The 13,782-nt window shown below is 39.3% G+C and overlaps 1 protein-coding gene across 2 annotated transcripts; it reads right to left on the bottom strand.

Moving 5' to 3' along the window:
• Positions 1 to 2,314: 2,314 nt before the first annotated feature.
• LOC135106878 (uridine-cytidine kinase-like 1) lies at positions 2,315 to 13,780 on the bottom strand. 2 transcript variants are annotated; one of them, XM_064016251.1, is made up of 12 exons: positions 13,624 to 13,780; positions 12,285 to 12,418; positions 12,028 to 12,192; positions 11,432 to 11,538; positions 9,096 to 9,266; positions 8,855 to 8,926; positions 8,319 to 8,480; positions 6,251 to 6,340; positions 5,713 to 5,922; positions 5,032 to 5,217; positions 4,715 to 4,880; positions 2,315 to 4,264 (listed from the first exon to the last, which is right to left on the bottom strand). In XM_064016251.1, the coding sequence occupies exons 1-12, from the start codon at positions 13,671 to 13,673 to the stop codon at positions 4,119 to 4,121; spliced, it is 1,659 nt and encodes a 552-aa protein (XP_063872321.1). In that variant the 5' UTR covers positions 13,674 to 13,780; the 3' UTR covers positions 2,315 to 4,118. The 2 variants fall into 2 exon arrangements, with proteins under 2 accessions (XP_063872321.1, XP_063872322.1); XM_064016252.1 differs by having other exon boundaries at positions 13,476 to 13,679.
• Positions 13,781 to 13,782: the final 2 nt, after the last annotated feature.

Below are 13,782 nucleotides of genomic sequence, written 5' to 3'. Positions count from 1 at the left end.
AGTGCTGTCCTTTAGTGATGCCCTACAGTGCCACCCTGAGGTGCTGCCCTTTAGTGTCGCCCAATGGTGCCCACCTATGGTGCCACTTTACCGTGCCGCCCTTTAGTGACACTCTATGATGCCACCCAACAGTTCTACATTAAGGTGCCGCCCTTTGGTGAAGTCCTACAGGTCCACCCTACGATGCCACCCTTAGGTGACACCATATGGTGTTGTCCTTTGGTGATACCTTACAGTGCCACCCAACAGTTCCACTCTATAGTTCTGCCCTTTGGTACCACCCAATGGTGCTGCCATACAGTGCTGCCCTATGGTGATGCCCTATGGTGCTGCCTTATGGTGCCGTTTTTTTGGTAACACCCTACAGTGACACTCTTTGGTGGTGCCCTTTGGTGAAATTCTATGGTGCTATCCTACAGTGCTACACTATAGTGCCACCCTTTTTTGATGCCCTATGATACCACCCTATGTTGACGCCCTGTGGTGTCACCCTTTAAAGACACCCTACAGTGCCGCCATATGGTGCCCTACAGTGCTGCCGTTTGTTGATGTCTTACACTGTCATCCTATGGTGCTGCCCTTTGGTGACACCCTACCATGCTGCCCTATGGTGCTGCCCTTTGGTGCCACCCTATGATGAAGCACTACCACGTGCCCTTTGGTGATGCCATACAGTGAAGCACTACCGTGGGTGCCTTATGGTTTCGCCCTTTGGTAATGGCCTACAGTGCTACTCTACAGTGCCGACCTACTGTGCCGCCCTTTTGTGATGTCCTATGGTACCACCCTACAGTGACTCCCTTTGCTGACGCCCTACAGTGTTGCCCTACGGCACCATAGAGTAGGGCGTCACCTTTGGTGAAACCCTATGGTGATACACTAGGATGCCACCCTTTGGTGAAATCCTACAGTGCCACCCTTTGGTGACATCCTACAGTGCTACACTATGGTGACATGTACAGTACTGACCTAGTGCCATAATTTGGTGACACCCTACAGCACTGGCCTTTGGTGACACCCTACAGTGCCACCCTACAGCACTGCCCTTTGGTGACACCCTACAGTGCTTCCTTATGATGCCACCCTTTGGTGACTTCCTATGCTGCCGCCCTTTGGTGACACCCTACAGTGCCACATTTTGGTATGTATTTGCAAAGAAAGGCTAAGCAAAATGAAACCTAAATCTGGGATATCATTATACATGGTATAAATGGTATAAAGCAGCTTCTTGTGAAGAGTAATATGTTTCCTCTTTCTTTCAGTGTAATGCGCAGTTTGTAGTTCTGATACACCGCAAAGCCAAAACGGATTTCACACTGCATATGTAATGTGACAATATAGTCATCTTAAGAGAAAGTGGAAAGTCTGAGGTATCTATAAAAAGTACATTACTTGTCCATGCACATTTGTTTCTTTGAAGAAAGAACATGCTCAAGATTTCCCTCTCTTCAAATTATGAACATGTACACTACTTATTTCATTATGGGAGACAATTCATAATACCCATGGCAATAATGATAATCAAGTCACAGCTGACAGTTTGTGTGTGTATTTACCTAGGTGTATTGTACAGGGCACAAGCCAAAGATCATTTTGTCCCGTCTCCATAACCATATTTATCCAGTTTCTCTTTAAACATGTGTACACTGTTTGCCACAACCACCTCTTCCTTTCAATAATTTGATACAGGAAGCAGTATTTGTTGATGTCGCTCAAACATCCACTCTTCTTTGTTTTCTTACTATTCCCCCTTGTCCATCTCTATTCCTCCTTCATCTGTGGTAAGAAGTAATTTCTGTCTGTTTTTTCTGTATTGTTTACTAATTTGTACGTTGTTATCAGGTCTCCTCTTTCTCTTCTCTCTTGTAGTGTTGGTAATCCCATCTCCTTAAGTCTTTCTTCATAGCTTAAGTCTTTCAATTCTGGTACCATCTTTGTCGCTATCCTCTGTATTCTTTCCAGTTTTTGTATATCTTGTTTTCCATGTGGAGCCCAAAGTACTGCTGCATATTTCAATTTAGGTCATATCATGTTTGCTTCATCATTTCTTTATCTAAATAGTTAAACACCACCCTAATATTTGTTAACAAGCTGTATGTAGAGCCAAATATTTTGCTTATGTGCCTTACAGGTGATAGTGTGTCCTGGATTATTACTCCCAAATCTTTTTCTTCATAATTTTTCATTATTATTTCTCCTCCCATTTTGTAATTCGATGAAAGGTCTCTTTTTTACTTTTTCCTATTTTCAACATGTGTGTGTGTACTATTTACATATTTCAGTTTTCAAATAAGTTAAAAAAAGGACAGTTGACTAATATTTTGGCACATTTTAATCAACAGAAATCATACACAAATACCTAAAGTATATAAAGTAACAGATACATAAACTCAAAAACTGCTTCCCCCCTTGGTATCAACATCTGCAAGCCCAGGCCATCACTATACAACACAAAGCTCGAGTCAGAGTGTGTTTCCCACTAATCACACTAACACTGTAACAAAACTTTGGAACAGATGTACGAAGTAAGTTTAATCAAAGATGTATGTATAGAAAGCTCACAAGGCCATGAAGCTTGAGGCAATTGTCAAGGATAAGTGAAGCAGATAAGTGGGGACTGTTGGATTTGGCTAAATGAAAGAGGACAGGTTATCTTCATGGAAATTTTAACAAGATAGGTACAATCCCTCTATGGGAGAATTGTTAAAGAATACTGAGTTTGAGATCTTATTTTTTTTTTTTTTTTTTTTTTACTTTGGATTCTTTTAATGATTCCAATATGAGGCACTCAGATTAGAAGTGGTGAGCTCTCCACCCAAAGATAACAGGAATTTGGTACACTCACTGTAAGGAACTTATGCACTGACTTTCACAGTGTTTTGTTTTCCTTCAACCTCAGGTCCTCTAACCTGCTGGAAATCAATCAATTACCAAGTTTTGTGAGAAGACTGCCAGCAGATCAAAGGCCAAGACTCAGGAATACAGGGAAGAGATTGGTTCTCAAACAGAGTAGTAGATGACTGGAATAGATTCAGTAATCAGAAGTCAACAGGAGGCTTTAAAAGAAAATTATGTAAATAAATAAATGGATATAGATGATAGATGGATAAAGGTATGTTTTACACAGGGACTGCCATGTGTAGGCTTACTGTTTATCAATATTTTTTTAGCTGTCATTTGGTCAAAGAACTTAAGGTTATAGGAACACACAAAACTTAGTAGAAGCGAGTACAGCAGGTTACTTGACTTCTGATCATGACTTCATCGCCAGAAACGTGCTCATTTTCTCTACGGCTGATGATGGTTTTGCCTGTATTTGTGAGAGGAGCAGGTAAAGGTGGAGCAAATATAGCTTCCTTGGACTCATATGGGTAGCACATTTTCTAAAGACCTATTTTTTTGTAAGTCTGCCCTTTCTATTCTCAATGCCTCATATATTACAAAACAAAATTACAAGTTTAATAGAATTAGACAATTTCTAATGGATTTAGCCAAAATAAACAAATCAGAGCAGTAAATATTGGTCTAAGGCATCAGTATACGTAGATTGTGGTACTGTTTGGTGAAAAAGCTGAGAATGTGTAATTTTATATATATACTTCTTACAAGGGGGAGGAGACTGTACATGGATTGACTGGAAGAAAACATAAGTAAGACCGGGTTTTAATAGTCAAGGGTAAAAAGAAGGGAGAATTCCTGTTTCTTCTCAATCATCTCCTTAAAATTAGAAGCAAATCAGGACTATCAGGGGCTATTGCACAATGGAAATAAATATTTACACTTCCTCAAAGAGAAATCTGAAAAAAAATAAATCTGAGTCTCTTAACCAGAAGCAGAAATTTAACATTCAGAAATATGCATAAAAGATTCTGAATGTATTTTGTTAAAAAATAAAAATAAAAAAAATAAAAAGTTATACAACATATGTGACCTGACTGCAGCACTATAGTATTTAAAGCCCTGATAATAATAATAGTACTAATAGTGATAGTAAAAAACAATAAATCATGCTAACAGTAACGATTTCAGTGTGTACAGCATGTCAATTTAGCAAACTGCATAAAGTCACATTGCTATGGTATTGGATGGATAAAATACCTGTCATAGTTTGCAACACTTTACTGGTCAGAGGGCTCAGTCCCAAAGTACCTATCACCAAAGTTGCCAATGCCAGGAACAATATAAAACTTCTCATTAACACAGGGATCAACAGCAGTGGTCACTATTCTCACCTTAGGGAAGGCATAGGCAATGTTGTGCACACCTGCAACAGAAGATAGAAGATATTGTACAGAAAGGGAGATATACAAGAGTAAGGTTAATATGCACAGCTTTGCTGAATCGTGGCAACACTGAAAAACATATCTAAGTGGGATAAACTCATAGTGTTTCACAAGGGATTGAACCCCAGTCAGGACACTCACAGGAACAAGAGTCTGACACTTCACCAGCTAAGCCAAAAGTGAACATCAAGGCCTAAGTGAATTTTTACCAGCCTAGGGTGTCCTATACTGATTCTCATAGTTCTTTTCTATTAGTATTACAGAATTCTTGTTAAACATCACTAAAATCATGAAAGGCACTATTCCACTACAGCATGTTAAAAGTAGTATAGATAAGATACCAAATGCTGGGTATTACATACAGTTAATGCCAAACTGGAAAAGAAACAGGACAATGCATTCCCCAAACAACTAGGTATGTCACTGCTTACCCTGTTCAGTCATGAGAAGGGAACAGAGAGAAATGTGTTCCTCTGTCACCTCATGGTCCAGCAACACTCGTATGGCCATGATGGCAGCTGCTCCTGTGGCAACTGTGGCATCCATGAGGAAAATGTGATAGTCCTTGATGTCCTTGGGCAGCCTCAAGTAGTACAACTGCCATGAAGAAGGTCACTTTACTATTTTACATCTCAATTATTTATTTTTTTTTTTTGTCATAACTGTGAATGATATATCAAGAGTTAACAAAGATGACTCATTTTGAATTATTTAAGTTTCCAATTCTCTGTTCAGTACAATAAAATACCTCAGGTTCTCCAGTGTCGAGATTTGTCTGAATGAGGATCTTGCCAATGCGGACATCCTTCAGGACTTCACACAGGGCATTCTCCATGGTCTCTCCTGCCCGCAGGATTGACACACCACATATCTTTTCTGTTGCAATGTGTTTGCCCTCATAAGGAATACCTTGAGGGGTTTCAACAGTTATATCCTAAGGAGAGAGGGAAAAGTGAATAAAAGCTGAATAGATCAAATTTAACTTACATGGACAGTGATTTTCTACATATACATACATACATACATACATGTAACACAGCTGTCTTCCCCAAAAAAGGGTGCATAGCTAAGACAAGGTACACAACCTTCACATTCACACTCATTCACACCACTTCCTTAGCCTCTTGGTCCCCTCCATGGAGAAGAGGAAGTTCTCCTCCCTCACATTACAGGGATCAGTCACACAGCTTGATCATTTTGGTCTGGGAAAAGACTCCTTCATAACACTTTCATTCAACCAATATTTGCATGTAGGATGAAAACTGATGAATAAGAGACCATATGATTCTTTATGCTCTAACATGTATATTAGAGACATGGATGAAGAATACAGGAAAAGTCACAAATACTCCAGGAGTATGCAGGTTGTTAAGATGAATTAAACATGAAACTGTGATTTATTGAGAACTTATAAATACTGCAAACTTACCCTGAATGGCAGTAGGGCAAGGGCATGCTCAATAACAAGACGTATTAATCTCTTGGAGTAAAATATGAACTCATCACGTGGTGTATCCTTGTTTCTTATGAATGTGTGAAGCCCACGAATTTGAGGCGTAGAAGGCAGTAGGTGGAGGGAGCTGGGTCTTGCCATGCCAAAGTTTGTATTAGCTAGTTTTTCACGTAACTTGAAGCCCCTCTGCATAAAACATGATAGAATGATTACTGATCACATACAGAGTAGTAAATGTTCACACATCAGTATGCAAAACAAGTGATAATATAAAATAATTAGTGATAATTTGAATACTGTAATTCACCAATGACAGAAAGAAATCACAACTTTATAGTAACTAGAATTCAATACTAAATAACAGACAATGTTTTTTATAGATGTAACTCAAAAATGCTGGTACTGTTCCATTCATTACATTGTGACTTACATGAATGTAGCACAAAAAGTATTTTGGCTTGAAAATTTTTATTTTGATCACTTTATGATAAAATTAATAAAAATTGCTGCTTACTTGCTGAAGCTGAGTCATGACATTTTGTGCGATTAGGTTGATTGCCACCTCATTCTCTCCTCCTCTTGGAACAATAATGTCAGCATGTACCTGTGGAGCACATCAAGATTAGAGGAAACATGTCTATTCTTGACTTATTCACATAAAAAATTCACATAATCCTTCCATTGCCACACAATTTCTTCCATAATCACATACAGTTTTACAGACATTTATGTACTGCTGTCTCTTAACCTGCCCAATGCCAATGCTATAAATTTACAGCGTCTCACATACCTGTGCTCAGCACCAATGCCATGAATTTACAGTGGCAACTTTAAAAAGTTTAGAATGTCTATTTGTTAATTGAACTTGACAGAAAACATACTGCATGAACTCCAAACCATACTCTAGCCTGTAGATGTGTAGGTAGTCACTTGGAGGTGCACTGACTCAGGATTTCAGAGTAATGAGTGTGATATAGGATTGTGCCTGGAATGCTGCCTCAGAGAATACTACACACTTCTTCACTTCTTAAGTGATTCAGTACTGCTTATGAGTCATATCTTTTTGAAAAAAAAAAAAAAGTGCCATCACACAGTCACATGTGAACTGCAATAGTCTACTGATTGTTCAGTAAGGTGAATAATGTAATGACAACCCTCTTTCCTTCACTTACTACGAGCAGGCTACTGATCGTATATACATTGGTGTTGTGGTGATTTACCATTACTGAGGTGATGTAACACCATTCATAAACAATAGTGGTGGCTATAAGTCACTGGTACCATGAACATCACTGGCATTGCTATTCATCACATTATACACACCCTCCTCAGAGAACTTATACTGTGTATTTCAAAAATGCTTCAATTTGCTAAACCCCTTTTTACATATTTTCCCACTATATTTACTGTGCTCATCATAAACATTGTTGCCAGAGACCACAGTATCTCTTTGAAGGATCAAAACGTGCTTGCTTTCCTTGGCAGGCATCGGGTGCTTCAAATTTAATTATTACACGTCTGGCATCTCAGCCTGGGTGTCGGGCAGCTCGCAAAAGCAAGAAGTGATCAGCACCTGTCAATCACTTTGACAGGCAGGCATTTTGTTGCTGTCTTCCCACGCTACCTCCCAGACTAGCTTGCAGTTACTCTGCTGTTTAGCTGTTTTCCTGGACAATGGTGCACAACCAGATCTTATCACAGGATGACATCACAGATATCTCAGCTCTCCACAAGGCTGGACACTCCACATAGGCTATCTCTGACTAGACAGGTGTTAGTGTCTGCCAAGTTCAGTTATACATGAAGGGTATGGTTGAACTTGGCGGCAACAACATACCCGCCAAGAAACCACCAGGAAACACCCACAAACTTCCCTGCTAACCCAGAGAGCGGTACGCCTTGAAGTTGAACGTAATCCACGAGTATCTGCCTGGAAAATCAGGGAAGACAACTTGGGATTGCTGAGTAATGCGTCTGTGAGGACATTATTGCACTGCATCCATGATGACCTCCAGTACCTGAGCTATGCAGCACAGCTCAAGCCTGTGGTTACTGAAGCCCAGCAAGAGAAGAGGCTTGCGTTTTGTGAGAGGATGAAAGACTGGATCATCAAGCAGTGGTGTGGCGTGCTGTGGAGCGACGAGTCAAGATTCACAGTGACAACCAGCAGTCAAGGTCATGTGTACCAGTGCCCAGGCAGCGACCCCCTTGACCCCCGCTACGCTGCTCCTGCTGTCAGATTCCCTGATTCGTTGATGGTTTGGGGATGCTTTTCCTACCATGGGGTGGGAGCCTCATGGTGTTACCAAAACACACCACAATGAATCAGGGGAACTACCTCAAGCTTCTGTGTGACCATCTACCAGGGTCTTTCGAGATGTGTCAGGCCTCCACCTTCATGCAGGACAGTGCACCATGCCATACTGCTAAGTCAGTGAAGCAGTGGCTCAGAGACTGCTGTGTGCCATTCTTGAAAGACTGATCTGCTAATTCCCCGGATCTGAACCCAATAGAAAATTTGTGGGCGATAATAAAACAGGAGTTACACAGCCATGACTGTTTAACTGTGTAACTATACCTACCATGGAGGGTGCAATGTAGTAATCAAAGGCTGGCTTCACAAACTTGAAGTACTGCTTAAGGACACCATCCAGTTCTCGGCCCCTCTCAGCAATGTCTCGCTGCAGCCTTCGCACTAACCTCTCATCAGAGTCAGTGTCAACAAAAACCTTCATGTCCAGTAGCTAGAAAGTGATCCAGGATTAATTAATAAATAAATAAATTAATTAATTAATAAAAATTAATGTGAAAGTTGTTCTTTGTTGTTTTATATATCAGTAAAGAAAGGTTGTGATGTTGTGTGATGTTTCCCAGGAGAAATGAGGCTATCTGAAAAAAAATGGTTTCTTCAGTTGAATAAGATCACTGGAGAAGATTTAAAAACATTAAATTATTTTCTCAGTTAAATATGACTACTTGGAAAGGTTTACAGAGCAGTTGAATGATGTCTTCTTACACAGACTGCACACCAATCTCTCTATAGTATCTTATCTATATATGCTTATCTTAAGCAGGTATTGCATGACAACAATATAATGAATATTAAAGAGCTACTTACCTTCAATACATCAGGAGAGTAAAATGCTAAAATTCCTTCAAAGATGATGACATTAGCTCCATACATAGTTTTCTGAAAATAACAGTAATAAAACAGGATTTAGGTCTTTGGAATTCTACAAAATAATCTAATTCCTTAAATCCAATAAAATGTTTTTAATATCAACCCCCAATAACATCTATGTGACTCGAACATATACCCAAGAAAAAACTTTTTTTTCTTTGCTCCTTAAGATGCTTACCGTCTTTGTTTCCCGACAATGTGTCACAAAGTTATAGATTGGGACCTCCACCTTCTTGCCCTCCTTGAGACGCACCAGAGTCTTGGCCACAAGTTCAAAGTCAAATGCATCGGGGTGATCAAAGTTGTACTCATTTCTTGCTGCTTCCTCATGATGTTTCTCAGTCAACACCTAGTTTTGTACAAAAAAAATTAACACTAACAGACAAATCTGATGTTAATGCAATAAAAAGTAAAGTACAGCAAAAAATTTACCTCATCACATACAGAAAAAACTAGGAATATGAAGTTTTTCTTCACTCTGACTGCTATACCTTGCCCTTAAGTTTTATGAAATGTGGTAGTGCAGGTGTGGAATACAACTCTGAAGGCCACCACTGACAGGTAACAGAGAGATGGAGTTGTCTGAACCTTTTACTATGTGCAGTTTTATTTGTTTAATAAAATTTAGATTTATTCAAATGAGGCAACAAATTATGCAATAACAGTCAGAGGGTTAGTATTCATTATCAGTCCAGAACCCTCATCTTTCTGGTGAGATGAACCTTGATCAACAAAGCACAGCACAGAACTCAGGAACATAAGCACATCACTACACACAAGAAGCGGCAAAGCAAAAGTATGCAACAAAATATAGCTGGACGAAAGCAAAATGAAATGGAAGTTCACAAATCAACCTTGAAAAATTACTACAACAATTAGGTTATGTTCAGAAATCATCCTTTTAAATCTAATGTACCTGATGTCAATTACGTTATTTTCTTCATTGTTGGTGATCATTTGCTTTCTTTTCAGCAAAACAGCACAGTCAATCATCTCAATACTTCTGTTTACCTTTTACACAGTCATCTACCTGCCTACATGTATTTCATTCAGCCAACTCATCTATTTGTTATACTACACTGTACCTATTCCATCTCTGATTCATTTGCTTACAAGTTATGCTAAGCTCATTACCAGTGTTAAGTTACAACATTTTTCACATCAGTAATTCTTTTGCCTAAGTGTGTTCTGCTTCATCCTTTCTCTCTCTCCACAAGTGCCCATACATGTAACACTTGACCCACAATTTTCTCCGACATACCACAGCTCTCGTAAATAATTTCCTTTGTTTCTCTACTCCGTCTTCTTGTACCACATGCTGCCCTCACGTAGCTCATCTCATCTCCAGTGCCTGAATTCTCCCCTGATGTGTTTCATCCCATGACCATGTCTCTGTTAGAGGGCAAAAGTACACAGCTGCTTAATCCTCTTGTTTTCCACACCTACTTCTTACTTCACGAACCCATATCTCATGTAGCCTTCACTATTCTTATTCTCTACCTTCATTCTCTAGCATTTTCACATGCACTAATGTTTTTAATATAATTTACAGAATCTTTTACCATTCACACCTGTGCTACCAGAAAAAGTATTAATTTATTAGCTCAAAGCCTGATTGCTCATTCCTATTCTGTATTGTCTCATCATCACACCTTGCTATCTTGAAAATCAGCAAGTACATTACATACATTTCCTGCCTTTACAAATAATATATACTGCTACTGTCATATACAATCACACTACCATGTTACTCTTGGCTATGTCAGAGAAAGCAAGGAATGTGAGCTGCAAAGTGGTTGTATGAGTGAAGCTGAATGCACTGAAATATATAATTTTTACTGGAGAAAATAAATGGAAGAAGACATGAGAAGAATGAACACCAAAGAGATCGTCTATAGCCACAACAAAAAAGGAGACTCGCAAGCCATCTAAATCCAAAAGGGAAAAATAAGAATGCTAAATGAAATGATGATCACAACTTGTAGAAATTATGATTAAGAGTAAGTTAATGAACAAGCATATTATTATGATTAAGAGTGAGTTAATGAACAAGCATATGAAAGTACAACCAAAGGGAGATAGTTTATAAACTGGGAGAACATTCAGGAGCTGCCCTATGTGAATCAACTGAACTTATGTGGTGTCTTTCTTAAGATATGAAGTAACACATGGAAGGTAATCCATAAGAGAGGAAAGATCAAGGAATGCTAGTAGTAAATGCCTGGAAGGGAAGGATATGAAGCTATTCTTTGAGTTTGAATATGACATGTGACCAAAATATTTTGTATGTAGAGGGAAGCCTAGTGCCTTTCATTGTGCTATAAAAAAAAAAAAAAAAAAAAAAAAAAAAAAAATCCATGCATTTCATTGAGTCTAAATTTCAGATAATGCAAATCTGTAAGCAGAGTCAAAACTGCGAGAATAATCTCCATGCGTATCATTAATTTGGTTATGATATTAGATAAAGCACACAGAACTAAATTTTGCATAGATAATGGGAACAGATAATGTTACCTTATAGAATGAATCAAGGGACAGAAGAGTAACCCAGGGCACATCCAATTCTTCTATAATTTTCCTTGCTACAGTAGTCTTCCCTGAGGCACTCCCACCACACACACCTGTAAGGAATAAGTACAATCAGTAGGTTTTCCTATCATGCATGCAACAGAATCAATCCAATACTAAGATTACTTGTGAAATATATCTTTATGATATATATACTTTGAATTCAGTCTATTCTGGAAAACATTTACATTCACATTTGCTTAACCTTTCCAAAATGTGCCATCATTTTAAAATGGGAATGTCATGCATTTTCTTGGGAGGCAAGAAAATTAATGTTTCAACAGTAAATGAAGGAATGCAGAAACAAGCCTTTTAACAATGTAGCATTGAGTAAATTATGTGCTGAAGGGCTTTTCCCTTCTCAATTATACAAGATGAAATCATTAGAAAATTGTACCACTCCACATTTGGGAGTGTTACTTCTCCATTACAGTTCTTTCATACTGCAGAGTGTTGTTGCAGTTACATTACTTACAACACCACTACTGCATATGCACATGAATAACAAAAACACTGAACCCAAACCAACACAAAACACTTACCAATAACAAATGGCTCCACCAGCTGTCCTTGGCAATCATACCAGGGAGGGCGACCAGCTGTGTAAATGGTACGCCTGCGGCCCCGCAAGATGGGCTCTCGGCTCCTTGATGGCTGAGACTGGGACGTTGAGCGCTGTCGACGAGTTCGTGGGGACCGTAAGGCACCTAGAATGGAACATACTCATTAGATGAAGAAATAAAATGATTATTCAACCAGAGAGAAGTCTGCTAGATATATTGACTAGTGACTGACTGACCTTGAGTTGGGGTTTGTGGGGGTCCAGCTGACGGTGGGCGAGGACTGTTGGGCGTACTGGTGACCTCTACCTCTCCATGGTCTGTGATGGACTCTTCCTCGTCCATCTGTGGGGCTACAGTGTCCTCTCCTCCACTGAAACACATCCCATGATCAGGATACAGTATTTTGGAACAATACTATGAACAACTGATCTATCTATCTACATTATACCAGGCCAGCAGTCCCACACAGGGTGGCCCAGACAAGGTACTGCACATTCATACAAACATCATTCACACTCTTAGCCCCGTTGGCCACCAGTTGAAAGGAACAATCTCATGGCCCATTGCTTTTAAAACTGCTTATAAAAGAAAAGAAAAGTTTCATAGCTATATTATTTTTTTCTCCCACAGAATTACATATGGTTAACCAATGCTTTGCTCTGGTCTCACCTATGTAACAATGTAAGGCATTTCAAAGGTAAACATAACTACAGTGAGAGCATTCCCTCTATCCATGAAAACCAAGGTTATTAGAGCATGTAAAAAGAGTACCAATTACTGCCTTGCAAGACAAATTCAGTGACAGCTGTGTACCAGCAAAAAACAGCTGTCACTGTTCTCTGAGTCTGTTTGGCCACCCATAACATATACAGCTCAATCATTATATTTTCTGTGTTATGTCATGTGTGTGGTGGGTCTCTGGTTGTGAATGCTCTCTCTTTTCTGCCATCCTCATAAATACATTCACTTGTTACACTTAACATCCTTAAAGAAAATTTTTCCTTGAATGAGAATTACTTCAGGAATTGGATGAGAAAATATATATAAATATGGAAATTTCTTAATATGCTTAATAATTCAGGTAAATGTAAAAGGAAAAGACAAGGTTGCTAATTAAGGTCACAGAAATGCTGAACAGTATAAGGCATAATGAAGAAAATAAAAACAAGAAAGAAAGAACTCCTGTGGAAACTGAAAGAGGGGAAAAATTTATAGAACCCATTTTGAAGTCTATGAACCTAAGAATAGGTATAAAAACAAAAACATTACAAATTAAATATCTAGAAAAAAATATATTCAAGTAGGTATGGCAATAAATTTAATCCAGTTAGGAGTTGGCTATACAAAACTCAGCCCCTAGAACATCCACAGCATGCATGACCGCCCTGACCCGGCTCCAGGAGTGGCAGGAGGCGATCTGTCCTCACCTTACTCGTCTTCCCTTCCAGGCTACACTGCCCTTGGACCAGCCTATTTGGGTCCCTCTTGTAATATCATAGCTGCTGTCCAAAGCGGCTGCTAATTCCCTTCATTACATACACAAGGGCATGCTGTTCTCGCTCCCCAAACACCAACCTGTCAGAGCTGGCGGAGCTGGGAGGATCTCGGTTGAATCTGCCAGACATCACTCCTCCTGACCTCTCACAGCTGCACTTGCGTCCATATATCCTTGCCAGATTCCTACCGACCCTATTTCCTTTTAGTATTTTGACACCTCATACCTCATTTCCGCCT

Source organism: Scylla paramamosain, chromosome 14, assembly GCF_035594125.1.
Source record: "Scylla paramamosain isolate STU-SP2022 chromosome 14, ASM3559412v1, whole genome shotgun sequence".
NCBI lineage: Eukaryota > Metazoa > Arthropoda > Malacostraca > Decapoda > Portunidae > Scylla > Scylla paramamosain.
This window is presented reverse-complemented; position numbering and strand designations above follow the sequence as displayed.